Here is a 21,294-nt window from a genome sequence, read left to right as displayed (position 1 = left end):
CACTACATTAACCTTTTACCAGTCATCTGGGATCTCCCCCAATCACCACGAATTTTCAAAGCTAATAGCCAGTGGTTCTGCAATCACATCAGCCAACTCCCTCAGCACCCTTAGATGCATTAGATCTGGACGCATGAGCTTGTGCATGTCCAGCTTTTCTAACTAGTCCTTAATATGTTCTTTCTCCACTAAGAGTTGCTCACCTCCTCCCAATTCTGTGTTGCCCAGTGCAGCAGTCTGGGAGCTAACTTGATCTGTGAAGACCGAGCAGGGGCTGCTCCAGGCCCCAGCACACCAAGCGCATGCTTGGGGTGGCATGCTGCGGCGGACGCTCTGCCAGTTGCCGGGAGGGTGGCAGGCGACTCCGATGGACCTCCCGCAGGCGTGCCTGTGGAGGGTCCTCTGGTCCCGCAGCTCTGGTGCACCTCCTGAGGCCTGCCTGCGGAGGGTCCGCTGCTCCCGCGGCTTCCGTGGAGCATTTGCAGGCAAACCTGCGGGAGGTCCACCAGAGCCGTGGGACCAGCGGACCCTCCGCAGGCACTTCTGAAGGAGGTCAAGTGGAGCCGTGGGACCGGCGACCAGCAGAGCGCCCCCTGCTGCGTGCCGCCATGCTTGGGGCAGTGAAATGGCTAGAGCCGCCCCTGAGACCGAGGCAAAAAAAACATTGAGTACTTCAGCTTTTTCCACATCCTCTGTTAGTATGTTGCCTCCCAGTAAGGGTCCCACACTTTCCCTGACCTTCTTCTTGTTGGTAACATACCTGTAGAAACTCTTCTTGTTACTCTTCACATCCCTTGCTAGTTGTAACTCCAATTGTGCCGTGGCCTTCTTGATTACACCATGTATACTCTATCAATATTTTTATACTCCTCCAAATTCCTCCAAAGTCATCTGTCCAAATTCCACTTTGTGTAAGCTTCCTTTCTGAATTTCAGTTCTCCAAAGATTTCACTGTTAAGTCAAGCTGATCGCCTGCCATATTTTCTACCCTGCACATTGGGATGATTGGTTCCTGCACTCTCAATGAGGGTTCTTTAAAATACAGCCAGCTTTCCTGTACTCCTTTCCGTCTCATATTAGCCTCCCAGGCGATCCTGCCCATAAGTTCCCTAAAGAAGTCAAAATCTGCTTTTCTGAAGTCCAGGGTCCGTATTTTGCTACTCTCCTTTCTTCCTTTTTGTCAGGATCCTGAACTTAGCCATCTCATGGTCATTGCTGCCCAGGTTGCCACACACTTCTACTTCCCCTACCAATTCTTCCCTGTTTGTAAGCAGCAGATCAAGAGGAGCACAGCCCCTAGTTCAAAGGTAGACAACCTATGGCACATGTGCCGAGCTGATTTTCATTGGCATTCACACTGCCCAAGTCCTGGCCACCAGTCCGGGGGGCTCTGCATTTTAATTTAATATTGAATGAAGCTTATTAAACAATTTAAAAACCTTATTTACTTTACATACAACAATAGTTTGTTATATATTATAGACTTCTAAAGAGAGATCTTCTAAAAATGTTAAAATGTATTACTGGCACGCAAAACCTTAAATTAGAGTGAATAAATGAAGACTCGTGTAATAACCTTAGTCCCAGATTTGGACCTTAGCGTCCAAAATATGGGGGTTAGCATGAAAACCTCCAAGCTTAGTTACCAGCTTGGACCTGGTACCTGCTGCCACCACCCAAAAAATTAGAGTGTTTTGGGGCACTCTGGTCCCTCTGAAAAACCTTCCCTGGGGACCCCAAGACCCAAATCCCTTGAGTCTCACAACCAAGGGAAATAATCCTTTTTCCCTTCCCCCCTCCAGGTGCTCCTGGAGAGATACACAGACACCAGCTCTGTGAATCCAAACAGAGTGAATCTCCCTCTCTGTTCCCAATCCTGGAAACAAAAAGTACTTTCCTATTCCCCCAGAGGGAATGCAACATCAGGCTAGCAATCCAACACACAGATCTCCCCGATTCCTTCCTCCCACCAATTCCCTGGTGAGTACAGACTCAATTTCCCTGAAGTAAAGAAAAACTCCAACAGGTCTTAAAAGAAAGCTTTATATAAAAGAAAGAAAAATAAGTACAAATGTTCTCTCTGTATTAGATGATACAACACAGGGTCAATTGCTTAAAAGAATATTGAATAAACAGCCTTATTCCAAAAGAATACAAATCAAAGCACTCCAGCACTTATATTCATGCAAATACCAAAGAAAAGAAACCATATAACTTACTATCTGATCTCTTTGTCCTTACACTTAGAAACAGAAGACTAGAAAGTAGAACTACTTCTCCAAAGCTCAGAGAAAGCAGGCAGCCAGAAAACAAAGACAAAAACACTCAGTTCCCTCCACCCAAAGTTGAAAAAAATCCGGTTTCCTGATTGGTCCTCTGGTCAGGTGCTTCAGGTGAAAGAGACATTAACCCTTAGCTATCTGTTTATGACAACTCGGCACACCAGTTCTGAAAGATTGACAACCCCTGCTCTAGTTTGTTCCTCCAGCATTTGTACCAGGAAGTTATCCCCATCACTCTCCAAAAACTTCCTGGATTCTCTGTGCATTGCTGTATTGCTCTCCCAGAAGATCTCAGGACGATTGAAGTCTCCCATGAGAATCAAGGCCTGTGATCTGGAAACTTCAGTTAATTGTCCAATGAAAGCCTTGTCTACGTCATCCTTCTGATCTGGTGGCCTACAGCACATGCCCACCACGACATCACCCTTCTTGCTCTTGCCTCTAAACTTAACCCAAAGACTCTTAAGAAGATTTTCTCCAGTTTTATACTGGAGCTCTGAGCAATCTTACTGCCCTCTTATATATAATGCAAACCCCCCTCAACTTTTCTGCCCTGCCTGTCCCTCCTGAGCAGTTTATATCCATCCATGACAGTACTCCAGTCATGTGAATTATCCCACCAAGTCTCTGTTATTCCAGTCACATCATAACTCCTAGACTGTGCCAGGACTTCCAGTTCTCTCTGCTTGTTTCCCATGCTTCTTACATTTGTGTATAGGCACTTAAGATAACTCGCTGATTGTCCCACTTTCTCAGTATGAGACAGGAGTCCTCCCTCTTGTGCTCTCCTGCTCATGCTTCCTCCCGGTATCCCATTTCCCCACTTACCTCAGGGCTTTGCTCCCTTCCCACGGTGAACCTAGTTTAAAGCCCTCCTCACTAGGTTAGCCAGTCTGCTTACGAAAATGCTCTTTCATCTCTTTGTTAGGTGGAGCCCATCTCTGCCTAGCACTCCTCCATCTTGGAACACCATCCCATGGTCAAAGAATCCAAAGCCTTCTCCCTGACACCACCTGCATAGCCATTTGTTCACTTTCATGATTCAACAGTCTCTACCAGGGCCTTTTACTTCCACAAGGAGGATGGATGAGAACACCACTTGCACCTCAAACTCCTTTTCCTTCTTCCCAGAGCCACTCAGTCTGCAGTGATCTGCTTAAGATCATTCTTTGCAGTGTCATTGGAGCCCATGTGGAGAAGCAGGAAGGGGTAGCGATCTTAGAGCTTGATAAGTCTCGTCAGGCTCTCTGTCACATCATGAATCCCAGCTCCTGGCAAGCAGCAAAACCCTCAATTTTCCCAGCTGGGGTGGCGGATAGATGACTCAGTTTCCCTGAGGAGGGAGTCTCCCAGCACCATCACTCATCTCCTTCTCTTGGGAGCGGTGGTCGTGGACCCCCCATCCCTAGGACAGTGCATTTCATGCCTTCCAATAGGTGAAGTCTCCTTCTGCTCCCTTCCCTCAGATGTATCATCTATTCCACTCTCCACATTAGTATCTGTGCAGAGAACATGAAAATGGTTGCTCACCAATATCTCTATTGCTGGTACATGGACACTCTTCTTCTGGAGGCCATATGTTGCTAAATTTCTTCACCCTCCCTCTCTCTTGACTGCATAGCCTGCTCTGATTCTTCATAATGTTGTGCCCATAGAAGCATATCCTGACACCTGTCCAGGACATCTTTACTTTCTCATATTCAACACAGGGTCGATACTTGTTTCTCCAGACCTTGAAACTTCTTTTCCAATATGGAGACCAGCTTGCACTTGGCACAGACAAAGTCACTTCTGTCCTGTGGAAGAAAGACAAATATGGCACATCCTGTGCAGGTAACAGCAGCTGAACGCTTACCATCCATATTACCTTCCTTCTAGGAGCTTCCTCAGCTGTTGCAATAACTATTTAGCGAAGCCTGCAAGATGAAAGCATCAGTGTGCTCTCCCCAGGTGAACTCCCAGGCAAACTCCCTCTCATAGACACTTAGACTCATAGACTTAAAATCAGAAGGGACCACTATGAACATCTAGTCTGACCTCCTGCACAATGCACCTGCACAATGCAGGCCACAGAATCTCACCCACCCATTCCTGGAACAAACCTCTAACCTATGTCTGAGTTATTGAAGTCCTCAAATTGTGATTTAAAGACATCAAGGTGCAGAGAATCCTCCAGCAAGTGACTCGTGCCCCATGCTGCAAAGGAAGGCGAAAAACCTCCAGGGCTTCTGCCAATCTGCCCTGGAGGAAAATTCCTTCCCGACACCAAATATGGTGATCGGTTAAACCCTGAGCATGTGGGCAAAACTCACCAGCCAGCATCCAGGAAAGAATTCTCTGTAATAACTCAGACCCCACCCCATCTAACATCCCATCACAGACCATTGGGCCTATTTACCTGCTAATAATCAAAGATCAATTAATTGCCAAAATTAGGCGATCCCATCATACCATCCCCTACATAAATTTATCAAGCTTAGTCTTGAAGCCTCTGTTAGCCTCTGCTGTTTGCTGCTCATCTGATTCACTGCTGGCTGCCTTTTTATAACAGTTAGGCCCTCTCAAGGCCTACCTGGAACAAAGAACTCCCAATTCACACTTTTCAAACAATCAAACACACCGTGAAACTGACAAACTGTCCCTGCAACAGACACTCAGATACTCACCAACATGGCCTCTCTTACGCAGCACTTAGTGTACCTCCTTTGGACCAATCCCAGGCAAACTCCCTCTGTTAGTCTGGAGTCACTGGAGTCAGTCCAGTTTCATACAGGTGTAACAAGGAACAAGATCCTGTCCAATATTTTCTTCCAACATATTCAACTTCTTATGGGAGCTGGGTTCCAATATGAACATGAAGACTCAAATATTTATGGTGTGAAGAGCCACATGTTGCAAACTTTCAAGTCTGATCCTCTTAATGCATCAGGTTGAGAAGGAGTAAGTGGAGTGACAAAGTGCTGGGCCCTAGAGGGATTTGATCTGACATTAATCATAGAATCATAGAATATCAGGGTTGGAAGAGCCCTCAGGAGGTCATCTAGTCCAACCCCCTGCTCAAAGCAGGACTAATTTCCAACTAAATCTTCCCAGTCAGGGCTTTGTCAAGCCTTACCTTAAAAACCTCTAAGGATGGAGATTCCACCATCTCCCTAGGTAACCCATTCCAGTGCTTCACCACGCGCTGAGTGAATTTTTTTTCTAGTATCCAACCTAAACCTCCCCCACTGCAACTTGAGACCATTACTCCTTGTTCTGTCATCATGTACCACTGAGAGCAGTCTAATTCTATCCTCTTTGGAACTTCCTTTCAGAAAGTTGACAGCAGATGCTTGGGACAATCTGTGCTGCTTGGGACAAGCTTCCTCTGCTGCAGCATTGCATATTCCGTGGTAGCCCTGCCTGACTATTTGTCTCCCTCTAGTGACTAGATCACATAGAAATGATGAGTCTTCTGCAGACTTTCAGCTGTGGGAGCTGATTCTTCAGCACCAGCAGTATAGCATGTGCTTGCAGTTCTGGCACTGTGGACCAACATGGATCTTTAAGAAGCACCCTGTCAGCTGAATGAAATCTGTTTGAAAAGCCAACGAATAAATGTCTGGATTGTTCTCAAGACCTTGGCATTTCATCTTATTTTAAACTGATCTCTGGGGGGGCCCAGATCCCTTCCTCTCTGTATGAGCTCTTCCAGCTTTGTGTTCCTCAAGGTAAAGCAGCAGGTGAGAGTGAGCAGGAGAAAATATCAAACAGTAAAATGGAGCACGTATGAGACTCTTTTCATTGGACATAAATAAACCAATTGTTAGCTTCACTCAAACCAATGGCCATTACTCTTCTTTCACCTTGGCTGTGATCCAACATCCAGTGTAATCTCTCCTTTTCAAGCTATTCCACTGTGGATAAATAAAATGCCTCTGTGCCAGAAGGAGAGACAGAACAACCACCAAGATATTCTCTGTCAGCAGCTCTAATCAGCCTGTGTCCACTTCCCATGCACTGCTATGGACAGCACCATGGGAAATCCCACGTTAAGGGTTTGACTGGCAGCAGCTCCATGACTCCTGTTTGGTTTCTTGCACTATAAATCCAAGGGTCTTTCTGGGAAACATCTAGGCAACAGTGTGGATCTTCTGTTGTTGCTAAGACTGTTCCTTCTCCTTGCTGTAGAGCTTCTGGCCTGACCTCGGCTTCTTTCAGACTCTGCCTCCTGACTTGAACCCTGAAACCTGACTTGGACTCTGACTCTCGGTATTGATACTGGCCTGGAACTAACCAGAAACTCCTTGGCTACTCCTAGCCTGAGGTTTGCCCTGGCTCTGACCCTTGGTGCTCACTGCCCTTGGCAGGATCCTGACAAAGACTAGGTAGCCCGGTGCTTAGAGCACTGAGGTGGGAGACTGGAAAGCCAGAGCCTCTACACCAGTGATTTTCTTTTCAAAGTATTTTTCCACTGTGGATTAGCTTCAAAAGGAGACACTGAGAGAAACCCTTGCCCAGTCACTTGGGCACTCTCCGGAAAGCTTTTAGATCCCTGTTCAAATCTTTCTGGCTCCTTATGCAGTGGAGGACTGAGCACTCTTACTGCAGGGTTAAAAGTTATAGGAGAGATTTGGCTCTTCTCTCCCACCCCCCGCCTCCACCATGGGCCTGTTTTGTGTGAGTTTGCATCCAGAGCCCAGTCTGCTAAGCAAGCTCTGAGCATGCCTTCCTTATCAGGCCTTGCAAGTGAATTAAAGGGAGGGACGCCAATTTTCCCTGGGTTCATGCATCACTGTGGGGCTTTGGTGTCCCGGGGCCTACAGTGCGGGCAGAAACAGGAGTCCAGATAATGTCTTACTGTAGAAATGTAGATACCTAGTGTGTTTAGACACCTACAGTGTTAAGGCTGGAGGGTCAGTTGGAGGGTCTCACTGTCTCCTCTAACTCATTCTTCCTTTGCTCTGACTCCATATTCTCCCTTGTCTGAGGGCTCAGACCTCGCTATGCAAACTGCCGGCACCTCCATATTTTTTGTTTCCCAGGAGCATGAGAGAGACATGTTGACACTTCTCATCTTTAATCCACACCCACAGTTGAACAATGCTCCTCTGTCAATCAGTGAAGCCAAACGGCAAAAATTAAGATGTCTGTACACTAATGCGAGGAGCCTAGGGAACAAAATGGAGGAACTAGAGCTACTGGTGCAGGAAGTGAAACTGGATATTATAGGGATAACAGAAACCTGGTGGAATAGTAGTCGTGACTGGAGTACAGGTAGTGAAGGCTATGTGCTGTTTAGGAAAGACAGAAATAAAGGCAAAGGTGGTGGAGTAGCATTGTATATCAATGATGAGGTTAACTGTAAAGAAATAAGAAGTGATGGAATGGACAAGACAGAGTCTGTCTGGGCAAAAATCACACTGGGAAAGAAAGCTACTAGAGCTTCCCCTGAGATAGTGCTTGGGGTATGCTACAGACCGCTGGGATCTGATTTGGATATGGATAGAGACCTCTTTAATGTTTTTAATGAAGTAAACACTAATGGGAAATGTGTGATCATGGGAGACTTTAACTTCCCAGATATAGACTGGAGGACAAGGGCTAGCAAGAACAATAGGGCTCAGATTTTTCTGGATGTGATAGCAGATGTATTTCTTAACCAAGTAGTTGAAGAACCGACAAGAGGGGATGCCATTTTAGATTTGGTTTTGGTGAGTAGTGAGGGCCTCATAGAAGAAATGGTTGTAGGGGACAACCTTGGTTTGAGTGATCATGAGTTAATTCAGTTCAAACTAGATGGAAGGATATACAAAAATAGATCTGGGACTAGGGTTTTTGACTTCTCGAGAGCTAACTTTAAAGAATTAAGGAAATTAGTTAGGGAAGTGGATTGGACTGAAGAACTTGTGGATCTAAATGTGGAGAAGGCCTGGAATTATTTTAAGTCACAGCTGCAGAAACGTTCGGAAGCCTGGATCCCAAGAAAGAGGAAAAAAACCCTAGGCAGGAGTTGTAGACCAATCTGGATGAGCAAGCATCTCAGAGAGGCGATTAAGAAAAAGCAGAAAGCCTACAAGGAGTGGAAGAAGGGTGGGATTAGCAAGGAAAGCTACCTTAGGGAGGTCAGAACATGTAGGGATAAAGTGAGAAAGGCTAAAAGCCAAGTAGAGTTGGACCTTGCTAAGGGAATTAAAACCAATAGTAAAAGATTCTATGGCCATATAAATAAGAATAAAACCAAGAAGGAGGAAGTGGGACCGTTAAACACTGAGGATGGAAAGGAGGTTAAGGATAACCTAGGCATGGCCCAATATCTAAATAAGTACTTTGCCTCAGTCTTTAATAAGACTAATGAGGAGCTTAGGGATAATGGAAGGATGACAAACGGGAATGAGGATATGGAGGTGGATATTACCACATCTGAGGTAGAAGCCAAACTTGAACAGCTTAATGGGACAAAATCGGAGGGCCCGGACAATCTTCATCAGAGAATATTAAAGGAACTGGAGCATGAAATTGCGAGCCCGTTAGCGAGAATTTTTATTGAATCGGTTAACTCAGGGGTTGTACCATACGACTGGAGAATTGCTAACGTAGTTCCTATCTTTAAGAAAGGGAAAAAAAGTGATCCGAGTAACTATAGGCCTGTTAGTTTGACATCTGTAGTATGTAAGGTCTTGGAAAAAATGTTGAAGGAGAAAGTAGGTAAGGACATTGAGGTCAATGGTAATTGGGACAAATCACAACATAGTTTTACTAAAGGTAGATGGTGCCAAAACAACCTGATCTCCTTCTTTGAGAAGGTGATGGATTATTTAGACAAAGGAAATGCAGTAGACCTAATTTACCTCTATTTCAGGCATTTGACACGGTTCCACATGGGGAATTATTAGTTAAATTGGAAAAGATGGGGATCAATATGAAAATTGAAAGGTGGATAAGGAATTGGTTAAAGGGGAGACTACAATGGGTCGTACTGAAGGGTGAACTGTCAGGCTGGAAGGAGGTTACGAGTGGAGTTCCTCAAGGATCGGATTTGGGACAGAACTTATTTAACCTTTTTATTACTGACCTTGGCACAAAAAGCGGGATGTGCTAATAAAGTTTGCGGATGACACAAAGCTGGGGGGTATTGCTAACACGGAGAAGGACCGGGATATCATACAGGAAGATCTGGATGACCTTGTAAACTGGAGTAATAGTAATAGGATGAAATTTAATAGTGAAAAGTGCAAGGTCATGCACTTAGGGATTAATAATAAGAATTTTAGATATACATTGGGGACGCATTAGCTGGAAGCAACAGAGGAGGAGAAGGACCTTGGAGTTTTGGTTGATCATAGGATGACTATGAGCCACCAATGTGATATGGCCGTTAAAAAAGCTAATGCAGTTTTAGGATGGATCAGGCGAGGTATTTCCAGCAAAGATAAGGAGGTGTTAGTACCGTTATATAAGGCACTGGTGAGACCTCACCTGGAATACTGTGTGCAGTTCTGGTCTCCCATGTTCAAGAAGGATGAATTCAAACTGGAACAGGTTCAGAGAAGGGCTACTAGGATGATCCGAGGAATGGAAAACCTGTCATAAGAAAGGAGACTCAAAGAGCTTGGCTTGTTTAATCTAGCCAAAAGAAGGCTGAGGGGGGATATGCTTGCTCTTTATAAATATATCAGAGGGATTAATATTAGGGAGGGAGAGGAATTATTTAAGCTTAGTACCAATGTAGACACAAGAATGAATGGGTATAAACTAAACACTAGGAAGTTTAGACTAGAAATTAGACGAAGGTTTCTAACCATTAGAGGAGTGAAGTTCTGGAATAGCCTTCCAAGGGGAGTAGTGGGGACAAAAGACATATCTGGCTTTAAGACTAAGCTGGATAAGTTTATGGAAGGGATGGTATGATGGAATAGCTTAATTTTGGCAATTGATCTTTGATTATCAGCAGATAAGTATGCCAAGTGTTCGATGATGGGATGTTGGATGGGATGGGATCTGAGTTACTGCAGAGAATTCTTTCCTGCTCGCTGGTGAGTCTTTCCCACATGCTCAGGGTTTAGCTGATCACCATATTTGGGGTCGGGAAGGAATTTTCCTCCAGGGCAGATTGGTAGAGGCCCTGGAGATTTTTCGCCTTCCCCTGTAGCGTGGGGCATGGGCCACTTGCTGGTGGATTCTCTGCAGATTGAAGTCCTCAAACCACAATTTGAGGACTTCAATAACTCGGACATAGGTTAGGGGTTTGTTATAGAAGTAGATAGGTAGGATTCTGTGGCCTGCTTTGTGCAGGAGGTCAGACTAGATGATCATATTGGTCCCTTCTGACCTTGAAGTCAATGAGTCTATGAGACTATAAGATGAGTGTGATAACCCCCTGCAGCCCTGGCCCAGACCAGCTGCCTCTCCCAAGTACTCAGAGTGAATCTCCACATGATTCTGAGACCCTCTGGAACTTTACAGAAATTGGGAAAAAAGCAATTATCCAAACAGAGGTAGCTACATATGGCACCAGCCTCTCCTACGCTCCTGACTCCTGTGAGTAACCCATGCTCAGGAAAACGGTACCTTTAAATGCAGTGGAGGTGCTCGTGTAAATAAGGATTTCTGAAGTGAGGCTGGCCAGCCTGGACTGGGATGTGAAAGGGCTCAGTGTTACATTTCAGCTGTGCAGAGCAACCAGCTCATCTTGTGGTTGTACAACACCTGGAGCAACAGGGTCCTGGGCCATGATTGGGGACCTTGGCTGATTGTACAATGCAAACAGTAAATTATATTTGTAATGTCAGCAGTAAAACTAGCAGGGATTCTTTTGTCCCATAGAACATTTTCATTAAAATTTCAACCTTTGATCAAAAAATAATATTTGTTTCTGCTGAAAACTGAAAAAACAAAATCAACAGCAAAACCCCCATTGGTATGAAAATGAAAAAAAAAAACTTTAGCTGAAAACATATTTAACCCACCAATCATTAGTTGAAAAACTAATTTTCAGACTCTTTTTCCCCCCCAGCTTTTCCAATAAAAAAATCAAAAATCTTTTTGAGGAAACCTGACATTTTATATGAAATTGTTCTTTAGTTAAGATCTCAAATGTCTTTTAGAAAAAGATATCATGAAAACTTTGTGACCAGCCCCAGTCATGAGGTGTAATCAGGGAGATCTCATGTGATTTAGAAAGTTGTCTGCATCAGGGCTGAGGTCTGTGCCATCAACACAGAGGATACAGCAATGAGTCTCCAGACTCAGCCATTTAAATCTCTTTGACAAGCACTGTCAGAGGAGACATAGCCTTCTCCTGAAAAGGTACAGACCTGAGCAAGCATTTCCATTTCATAAGGAACATGCACCACCACATGAAATTGTGGCTTGTGCTCGTCATTAAACCAGCCATACTGCATCAGACCAATGGTCCATCTAGCTCAGTATCTGTCTTCTCGACAGTAGGCAATGTCAGGGGCTTCAGAGGGAATGAACAGAACAGGGTAATTTTTGTGTGATCCATCTCAGCTTCCAGCACATGGGGCTCTTTAGCACAACAATGCAAGCTGTGAAGAAAACTCAGAGTTAAATCTGAGCTCTGGCACCTGAATCCTGCTCATCAAACTCTGAAAAATGAGAGGAGTCATCACTTCAAGCTGCAAAGATCTTGGAGTTCTAGGTAAGCACTATGCCCCCTACTGCTCCTGATTAGCATTGATTTTTGCTCCTGGCATCCATGGCTACCAATCGTTATTTTTTTTCCCATTTAGATTTTTAATTTGTCCCAGGCCCACCTTATTTTGCATTAAGTAACAGATTCTAATCTTTATACAATTCTCCATGGGAGCTTATGTCGTGCTCATCACTGTAGCATCTATTAGAAGTCAAGGCTTGAGTTTGTCCAGCTTTCCAAATTGTGTAACCATCTACCCCCATGTAAAGTGGATGGATCTAGACTGTTCTCAGTGGTACCAGATGAGAGAACAAGAAGTAATGGCCTTAAGTTGAAGTGGGGGAGGTTTAGGTTGGATATTAGGAAAAACTTTTTCACTAGGAGGGTGGTGAAGCACTGGAATGGGTTACCTAGGGAGGTGGTGGAATCTCCTTCCTTAGAGGTTTCTAAGTCCTGGCTGGGATGATTTAGTTGGGAATTGGTCCTGCTTTGAGAGGGGAGTTGGACTAGATGACCTCCTGAGGTCCCTTCCAACCCTGATATTCCATGATTCTATGATTAACTTCTGGTAATGAACAGATATGTACATTTTCAGCTAAAGTTTTTCTGTCTTTCCAACCATTGATTATATTTTGTTTAGTATTGGTTATTGTTTTTTTAGTTTTCAGGAGAAAACAATATAATTTTTGGATCAAAAGTTGAAATTTTGATTAAAACTTTCTACAGCGACAAAAGCATCCCTGCTAACTTTACTGCTGACAATACAAATACAATTTATTATTTGCATTGTGCAATCAGATAAGATCCCCAGTCATGGGCCAGAAGCCGGTTGTGCTAAGTGCTGTGCAAACACAGGATGAACTGATTACTCTGAATGGCTGAAATGTAGCACTGTTAGGTCCCCGACTCTGGCTCAGTTGCCTCACTGCAGCAGCCCTTATTCACACCAGCACCTCCACTGCATTTAATGATGCCACTTTCCTGATTACAGATTAATCACAGAAGTCAGAAGTGCAGGAGACTCTGGTGCCGTGTTTACCACAGGCCTGATAAAATGAGGATCCCAGGAGCAACCATAGCCATCTCCATGGGCAGTTAGGAGAGGCAGCTGGCCTTGACCAGACTGCAAGGGGCTGTGTTAGGTCACCCATAACCAGAGCCTTCTCCATGGGTGCTTAGAAGAGGCAGCTGGGATGGGCCAGGGCTGCAGACAGCGGCCCCATGTCACACGATTGGCAAAGGAGCAGTGCTCGGCTGCAGGTATGCCCTACACAGGAGAAAAAATAAGTTTATCTCTCTTGTGCTTCTGGGAACCAAGAGTTGCTGGAGATGCTGTCTGTTTGCCCAGTGAGGTCTGAGCCCTCAGATGAGGGAAGAGATGGAGTCAGGGCAGAGGAAGTATGAGGTAGAGGAAACAATGAGATCCTCCAACCTTAATACTATCATAGCCTAAACACTGTAAAAGCCGAAATTTCTGCAGTAAGGGGTCATGACCCCCAGTTTGAGAACACTCGGTTTACAATAATATGAAGTGAAAAGTTCTTGAGAATAATCCAGGATCTTTATTCATTGGCATTTCAAACAGAATTCATTCACCTCATGGGGTGAATCTGAAAGCTCTACATTTTAACAATGCCATCTCCAGATGGACTGAACCCAGGAATGCCTGATCTGTAAACACGTGCCATACTGCCGGCACTGAAGTACCAGCTCCCACCTCTGAAAGTCTGCAGAAGATTCATTGTTAAAATTGGGAGTCTTTCGTGGAGGTCACAGAAGTCACAGATTTCATGATTTTCCAGGACCTCTCTGACTTCTACAGCGGTCAGTATGACTGACCTCAGGGCTGCCTGAGCAGGTGGGGCAGCTCTGGGGCCAGTCACACTGGCTTTTGCTAGGGCAGCCCCAGGGGATAGCTGCTTGGGTGGAGTCGGAGTCAGCCGCACTGGCCACTAATCGGGAGGCCCCAGGCACTTGCTCCCAGGAGCTGCCTGAACAGCACCAGTCTCAGGCTCTGCCCCAGGGTCAAAGCTAGGCCCTAGGCCTTCCCTCCGAGCAGCAGTGGGGCACCACTCCCCCACCCCCAGAGCAACAGCAGCAACAGTGCCCCAGAGGCCGCCAAAGTCCCTAAGATTTAGTCATGGGTACAAGTACAAGTCATGGACAGGTCACCCAAGTCATGGACATGGGTACAAGTACAAGTCATGGGCAAGTCATGGACAAGAAAAATAAATTTTTCTTTATTGTCCATGACCTGTCCATGATTTTACTAAAAATACTTGTAACTAAATTACAGCCTTACTCATAAATTCTATGTCATCTAGTCACTACAGGGAGAGAGGGCAGATGGCTTTTACCACAGATCTTATGTGCTTGTGCTTTTGCAGGCTATTTCTAGGCTGGAGGCACTGTGTGCAAATGATGCTATTTTATAGGCTTTATTGATTGAACATGAACTGTGCATCAGGAGACAAAGGCATCTGGTATCAAACAGAGCAGAGACAGATTGAGCAATAATTCAAAACAGCAAGCAAAGAATACCAAGAGAGAATTTTTCTTTGACTCATGCGCAGAATCAGAATTGCTGAAGTAAAGTGCAGTCAAGTGACAGGGCTAACTCAAGAACTAGGTACTAGTGCTTTCACAGTAGAAACCGAGACGCCTCTCCCCACTGTGATTCCAAATGATGATATTTTCCAGCCAAATGACAATTCTGTAGTTCGCAAAATCTACTGGGTGGCTTTAACGTATGCAAAGCATAGATGAAAAAGTCTTCTTAAAAGCTTGCCTCCTTGCTGGAGTGAGCCACAATGTATTTGATCTCTTGTAGGATCTTGTCTTTATTGTTCAATACATTTAGTCTGGCTGATTGAAGGAATTTGGTGATGTCTCCCACATGGTAGAGAAAGCGAAGCATGGTGAATCTAATCCTCCATTCTGTCACATAGGCTGAAAGCAAAGAGTGAAAAGGTGTGAATACATTTTTAGGATGAGGATATTGATATAACAAATGTAGTGTCAATAACAGCTAGAACTATTATTACGATTGCATTCTTGGGTCCCTAGGCCGTCGTGAGAGGAATATCTTTCTTCTGAGACTTAAGGAGAAGAATCAAAGGAGGCTCATGTATGGGGGAAAGGATTCCACAAATGCTCTACTCTCAATCCCAAAGCATCTGGATGTTTTATCTACAGCGATGAGCAGTGACATAGTTAATATAGTTGAAATCTCATCTTTAGGGGTTGAGAGTCAACAACCTCCTGAACTGAAATGGATACTTTGCACTTCCAGAGCCGGCGCTTCCATTTAGGCGACCTAGGCGGTCGCCTAGGGCACCAGGATTTGGAAGGGCAGCAGACTGCTCCGGTGGACCTCCTGCAGGCATGTCTGCAGATGGTCTGCTGGTCCCGCGGCTCCGGTGGAGCATCAGCAGGCACAACTGCAGCAGGTCCACCGAAGCCGAGGGACTAGCGGACCGTCTGCAGGGACGCCTGCGGGAGGTCCACCGGAGCTGTGGGACTGCTGAGCCGGCCCTGCACCTAGGGTGCCAAAAACACTCGCGCTGCTCCTGTGCACTTCTCAGAGCTATTGAATTAGGTTGTCTACAGACTCAGAGACTTTCCTTTAATTCTATCAAATTCATTCTCCTATTTTCCCTGATTTCTACCTCTCCCCCAGCTATTCTTTTCCCTTCTTGCTTTTCTCTGTAGTGTCCCATATGTAGCATGTTTGTGAAAAAACAAGGAGCAGATTCTGCTTTCATTTGCACTAAGGTAAATTAACATAGAGTACAACCTATGCCTCTACCTATCTAGGGATTTCAATGAAAACAATGGCATTTGGGTGCCTACATCCATTAGACTCCTTTGAAAATATTACTGCTGAGTTCTTATAAGACTCCCATCATTATAGGAACAGATCATTTAACGTCATGACACTCTGCATTCACAGTGAATCAAAAATCAGGAAAAATAGAATTTGTGCAGAATGTCTGGGTGTCTGAGCTAGTGTAACACATGCCCAGACAGCTGAGAGAAGGTTAAAGGTTTTCCAACTTCTAGACTCCTTTCCATTCCTCTCTGAATTTGTCCTTATGTGCCAGACTCATCTCTTCATTGCACTAGCGTAAATCTACATTTATTCCTTCAACCTCACTTGTGTAACAGAGCGAAGATTTGCCTCTGTGGCTTGACTAGTGCTAAAGAAAGAAGTTGCCTGATTCTGAGCTCAAAGAGTCATTTGGTGAAACTGAAAAACTGCAAATGTGAAAATCATAAGAGCAAAAACTTTTATTTACACACACACACACACGCACCTATGAGACTCACTGCACACAACATTAAAGCCAAGAGCATAGTAGGATTCAAAACACATGGTTATTTATGGATATTTTCAAGATTCACATTTAAATTAGTTTAAAAAATGGAAGGGATATAGGCTAGATTTTGAAACGTATGGAGATGCGGAAAGATACAGATAGGTGACTGGTGAGATTTTCAAAAGCAGCTGAGTAGATTAGGTATCTAATTCACTTAGGCACTTTATAAATCCCACTAGATGCCTATCTGCATCTGTAGACACCTAAATACATTTGAAAATTGGGTGCAAAATGTTTACAAATGAGAGGGGAGAAAAACCAACATAGATGCTACTGACAAACATCGCTTATGGCAGATAACTCTATAACTACCTAATCTGTGATTTCTCTAAACTTCCTCTTAAACTTCTATCACCAGATACCCACTAACATAGGACACGGGACTAGATCAATCTGACATTTTATCTCAATCCCTATGCCCCTTTGCTACCTTACCTCAGAGCAAACCAGACTCATCTGTATTTAAGTCATCAGTGTAAGTGAAATGAGAGAAAGGTCAGTAGCATTTTAGAAAATAGGCGACATGAAAGTTACCCGGGCAATTCACTCTGTTGAAAAGTGGGAAGTGCATGACGGTTGGAGCACCCTCTCCTCTGAAGATGTAGCAGTTCGGAGGGGTTATCTGGCTCTAGGAGCAATTTCTCGTCTATCTCAGGAAATGGGATGCAGTTTTCCTTACAGTATTTGGCAGTTTGCTTGAGGGCCTGTAAGTGAGGGAATCATGATTATTTTATTTAAAAGAACTGCTGCCCACAAGACCAGATAGCTCAAAACAGAGAACTCAAAATCAGACTTTCTCTCTGAGTCCTCTACTAATTGACTAAGCAGAAAACCTCCAGTGGAAACCAGACCCTCTGCTCTTGGGATAGGAAGAATATTTGTGTAAAAACACATGACTGTCAGTAAAGAGACCCCATAGCTGGGATTTCCAAAGAAGCTTAAAGGAGCAAGAATTTACCTCCATGGAAAAGTCAATATGGGTTGGCTTAACACACTTAAGTGCCTTTAAATATCTCAGCTCACAGCCATAAGCATAGATCAAACATAGCACATTGAGTCCAGTACACAAGAACAGAGCTAGAAGGTTCGCAGCAGCCAATAGCTGTTCAACAGGGATAGACAGAAGTGGTTCAGTAGGACCCGAAAGAGAGCTCCCTGTAAGCTCAAAAGCTTGTCTCTTGCACCAATGCTAGTAGGTCCAATAAAAGAAATTACCTCACCCACCTTGGTTCAGTAGGAGACATTTTCCTGTACGTGTCAACATTCGTCCCCAGTACTTGACACATGAAAGCTCAAGGCTACCAAAAGTTCATCTTTCAGTTAAAATGAAAAACAGATTTCCTTCCTTGAGATCACTATGGGGTACTTTTTCTAAGGCACACATGGGAATTTTTTGTCCAACTTCCATTGATTAAGGCACCAAACTGTGCATTGTGCATTGAAAATCTCCCCTTGCAGAGATCCATTGGGCCCTGGGACACCTCACAAAAATATTAGTGTTGACTCAAGTCAACTAACCAACTTGCTACTTGAATGGTAGGATTCTTTCCACTAAACATTCCCCCAGCAGGATAGAAGGGGATGGGATTTTTTGCTCCCTTCCTGTCCTGAACTGTTTTCCAGAAATAAAGTAAGGAAAATACTGCTTGATTGTTTTTTAAAGATTGTAAATTTCTTTGTTTGATGTTTATCACTTGGGGTCAGGGACAAAGTATTTTTCTGTGTTCAAATATCACCTGGCACAATGGGCCCTCATTACTAATTTGAATCACTGTAAAAATGTAACTATGATAGGAGTTACCTTAAATGGTTCAAAAGGGCCATAGTCAAAGGAGAGAATCAGTTTCACTTTCCTTTCCGGGTGGAGAACCAGAGGGAAAGCACAGTTTATGGCTATTCCAGCATCTACCAAGGAGATGACTTTATCCTTCACCAGCTCAGTAGAGTCAAGAGCAGCTAAGGGAATGTAACCAAAAACAAAATTATCATACTAAGAGATTAGAATCTGCCCCTTATCAGTGTCAGGATTAATAAATAATATTCATTGCAACTGTGTTTTGGTAAAGTGTCTGTATCTTGTGCCCTTATAAAGTAGAGCTACCCCTCACCTTCTGCTTCCTTTAGTGCCCATTTTACAGTATGGCTGCCCTTTCCTCACCTCTCGCCCTCTGCTGCCCCTAGTGCCCATTATACAATATAGTTCTTTTATACTTGATCTTTCCACCCACTGGCCATTATACAGTACAACCACCACTTTCTCCTTCCTGCCATTTACGGGGCATCATTATAGGCTGTAGTGGGGTGATCACCCGCTCTGGCCTTAAAGGGCTTAAAATAGCCCAGGAGAGGGCTGTGGCTGCGGAATGCTGAATGAAGAAGCAGACTCAGCTATGGCTACTCCCTAACCAGGGCCCAGCTGGCCCTTATAAGAGGGCAGTGGACCAGGAGCAGACAGGCTGAACAGGATATCTGAGAGGATCAGAGCTGGGGAATAAGGCAAGGGAGCTGGGGAGCTCCCACCTGGAAAAGCCCCAGTCTGTGGCCTTGTCAAATGCCGAAAGGTACTAGGGTGCAAGGGTGCAGCCCAGGGTAGGCAGAGGTAACCAGTCCAACCCCCCTTTGCCTGTGATGAGTGGCTTTTACACTGCAGTATGCTCCAGTGAGTGGGGGCTAGATGGTGACTGGCATTAACCCAAGACTGAGGCAAGGTGTGGATAGTGGGTGGGGGTTCCCCTGGGTGGGGACATGACTCCTACTACCCACAGTTGACTGCTCCAGGGCAAAGGGGGCAGCAGGAAGGCACAGCCAGCACATCCCTTGGCCCGTGCCTCTTCCCGCAACCCCCATGGGCCTGGAGTGGCAAACTGCAGACAGTGGGAACCGCGATCGGCCAAACCTGCTGTCACGGCAGCTAAACAAACTGTCCCAGCCTGCCAGGGTGCTTACCCTGATGAGTCACATGCCAGAGGTTGGTGACCCCTGCCCTATATAAACCAATAAAAAAACTGTTTCCACTGATAATCAAAATTTACTGGTAAGCAAAATAAGAAAAATGCTTCCTGAGAATTTAAATTAGAGTAGTTATAAAATAGACTAATGAATATTAAAAATCGGCATGATTTGTTGATTTAAGGATATTGTTTGTATATTTTGACATATGATGTTGACAATTTGTGTTTTAATGGTTTTTAAAGATTTAAATTTTTGAATCTTTGTGTCTACTGTCATTAAATATTCATTTGATTATCCTCAATTTTCATCAGCTGCTAGGATTTAAATTGATAAGAATTAAAAATGCTTAAAATCTATATTTTCATGCAACTGAAAATTTAAATAAAAAACCCCAGAATGCTTACAGTAAGCATTGACATTGTCTGTCATAATTTAAAAATAAAAATGTAATTCTTCCAACCTTAAAAATACTGTATAGGAAGACAACCCTTTCTCATGTTTCTGTGTGATGTATTTACCGTCAAAACGGGACATCCACACCACAGAGTCAGTGACCCATATTCTACTTACAACATTTGTAAAGAAAGTTATTATTCGTTCCCCATTTCCAGGTCAAGAGACCATGAGTGGTTTTTTGCCACATTCTAGCGAAATCCACCACTGAGCCTGTGAGAGGGCACAAACCAGAATTCAAATATCAGATCTAAATATATAAATATATTCAGAAACATCTGAAAATCAGCTGAGATTTTCAAATCTCTTATTTGCTAGTGCAGACAAGGAGCTGTGGGAAAAATAACCAGCGTGTCTTGTATATAGAGCAAAAATTAAAAAGCAAAGCTGATTGTGAGGAAAAAAAGGGCATTTGTTACAGAGACAGACAGATGCAGTAGTATTCTGAGAATCTCAGATTCCCTCATTGTGCCACATAATGATCCCCATATGCTTGTTTGGATTAATTTGAGATATACCTATCCCCTAGAACTGGAAGAAACCTTAAAAGGTCATTGAGTCCAGCCATTTACCTTCACTAGAAGGATCAAGTACTGATTTAGCTGTAGATCCCTAAGGGGCCTTCTTAAGGATTGAACTCACAATGCTGGGGTTAGCAAACCAATGTGCAAACCACTGAACTAGCCCTCTCCACCAAATGAGAGCTGTCAGTTGTCAAGTTCTCCCCTGCACAGAACACCTGATGGCAGCATAAATCATTTCCTGTATTTCATTATGTAAAATATGTGGCTCAGTTAGTTTAGCTGCTGACGTGAGCTGTGCAAATAACTGATTTTTGGTTCCACTATTGAGCAAACAATTATAATTTAAAAATCCCAAATGAATATTAAAAAAAACAGTGAAAAGAGAAAGTAAACAAAAAAAATCATTTTAGGTAGAATTAAATGTTTGGCTGTACTCAGAATGAATAGAGAGAGAGAGAAAGAGAGAAAAGGTTTTAAAAGTTATTTTAAGTGAAATTGAACCATTTTAAAAATTGTTTTAAACTGAAAAATCAAAACATTTCACTTTGAAAATTTCAGTATGAAATATTTGGATTTTTTTTCTGATTTATTTTTGTTATAAAATAAACAGTTCCGAAAATTCGATGCAAATTCATGAAATATTATGGCTGACCCAATTGTGCATTTTTCAGGAAAGAAAATTGAGCTGAAAAATTTCACCGCCTTTTAGTGTTGAGTTCCCTCAACTCCCAATAGAATTGGTTTGATCTGAGGAAACACAACCTTCAATTGTTAAACACCCAAAATGGCCAAAATCCAAACACAGCCTGCTTATAATAATAATTTCGAGTCAATCTAAACATTTTGGTCAACACAAAATGACTTTTAGATGCCTAAGTGCTTTTGAAAATAACACTAGGCACTTAAATATCTTTGAAATCTGGTGCTATGTGACATAGGAGCAAAATCCCACCGAAAGTTAACAGGGCTTATTCTCTGACCTCCTGTTCATGTCTTTTGAAAACACATTCACTGATATTGGTGAAGGGGCTCAGAAACATTCATAAAGAGTACGACAAAAATCCCAA

General features: G+C 43.7%; 1 protein-coding gene across 1 annotated transcript in view; it reads right to left on the bottom strand.

Moving 5' to 3' along the window:
- Positions 1–21,294, bottom strand: part of LOC127031290 (cytosolic phospholipase A2 gamma-like) — a 51,346-nt gene that overhangs the window by 25,954 nt on the left and 4,098 nt on the right. Inside the window, exons 3-4 of the mRNA XM_050918039.1 lie at positions 19,821–19,916; positions 18,100–18,254 (exon numbers count right to left, since the gene is read on the bottom strand). Coding sequence (XP_050773996.1) covers positions 18,100–18,254; positions 19,821–19,916 — 251 coding nt within the window. The remainder of the gene's footprint in view (positions 1–18,099; positions 18,255–19,820; positions 19,917–21,294) is intronic.

This window comes from Gopherus flavomarginatus, chromosome 11 (assembly GCF_025201925.1).
Source record: "Gopherus flavomarginatus isolate rGopFla2 chromosome 11, rGopFla2.mat.asm, whole genome shotgun sequence".
Lineage (NCBI taxonomy): Eukaryota > Metazoa > Chordata > Testudines > Testudinidae > Gopherus > Gopherus flavomarginatus.
This window is presented reverse-complemented; position numbering and strand designations above follow the sequence as displayed.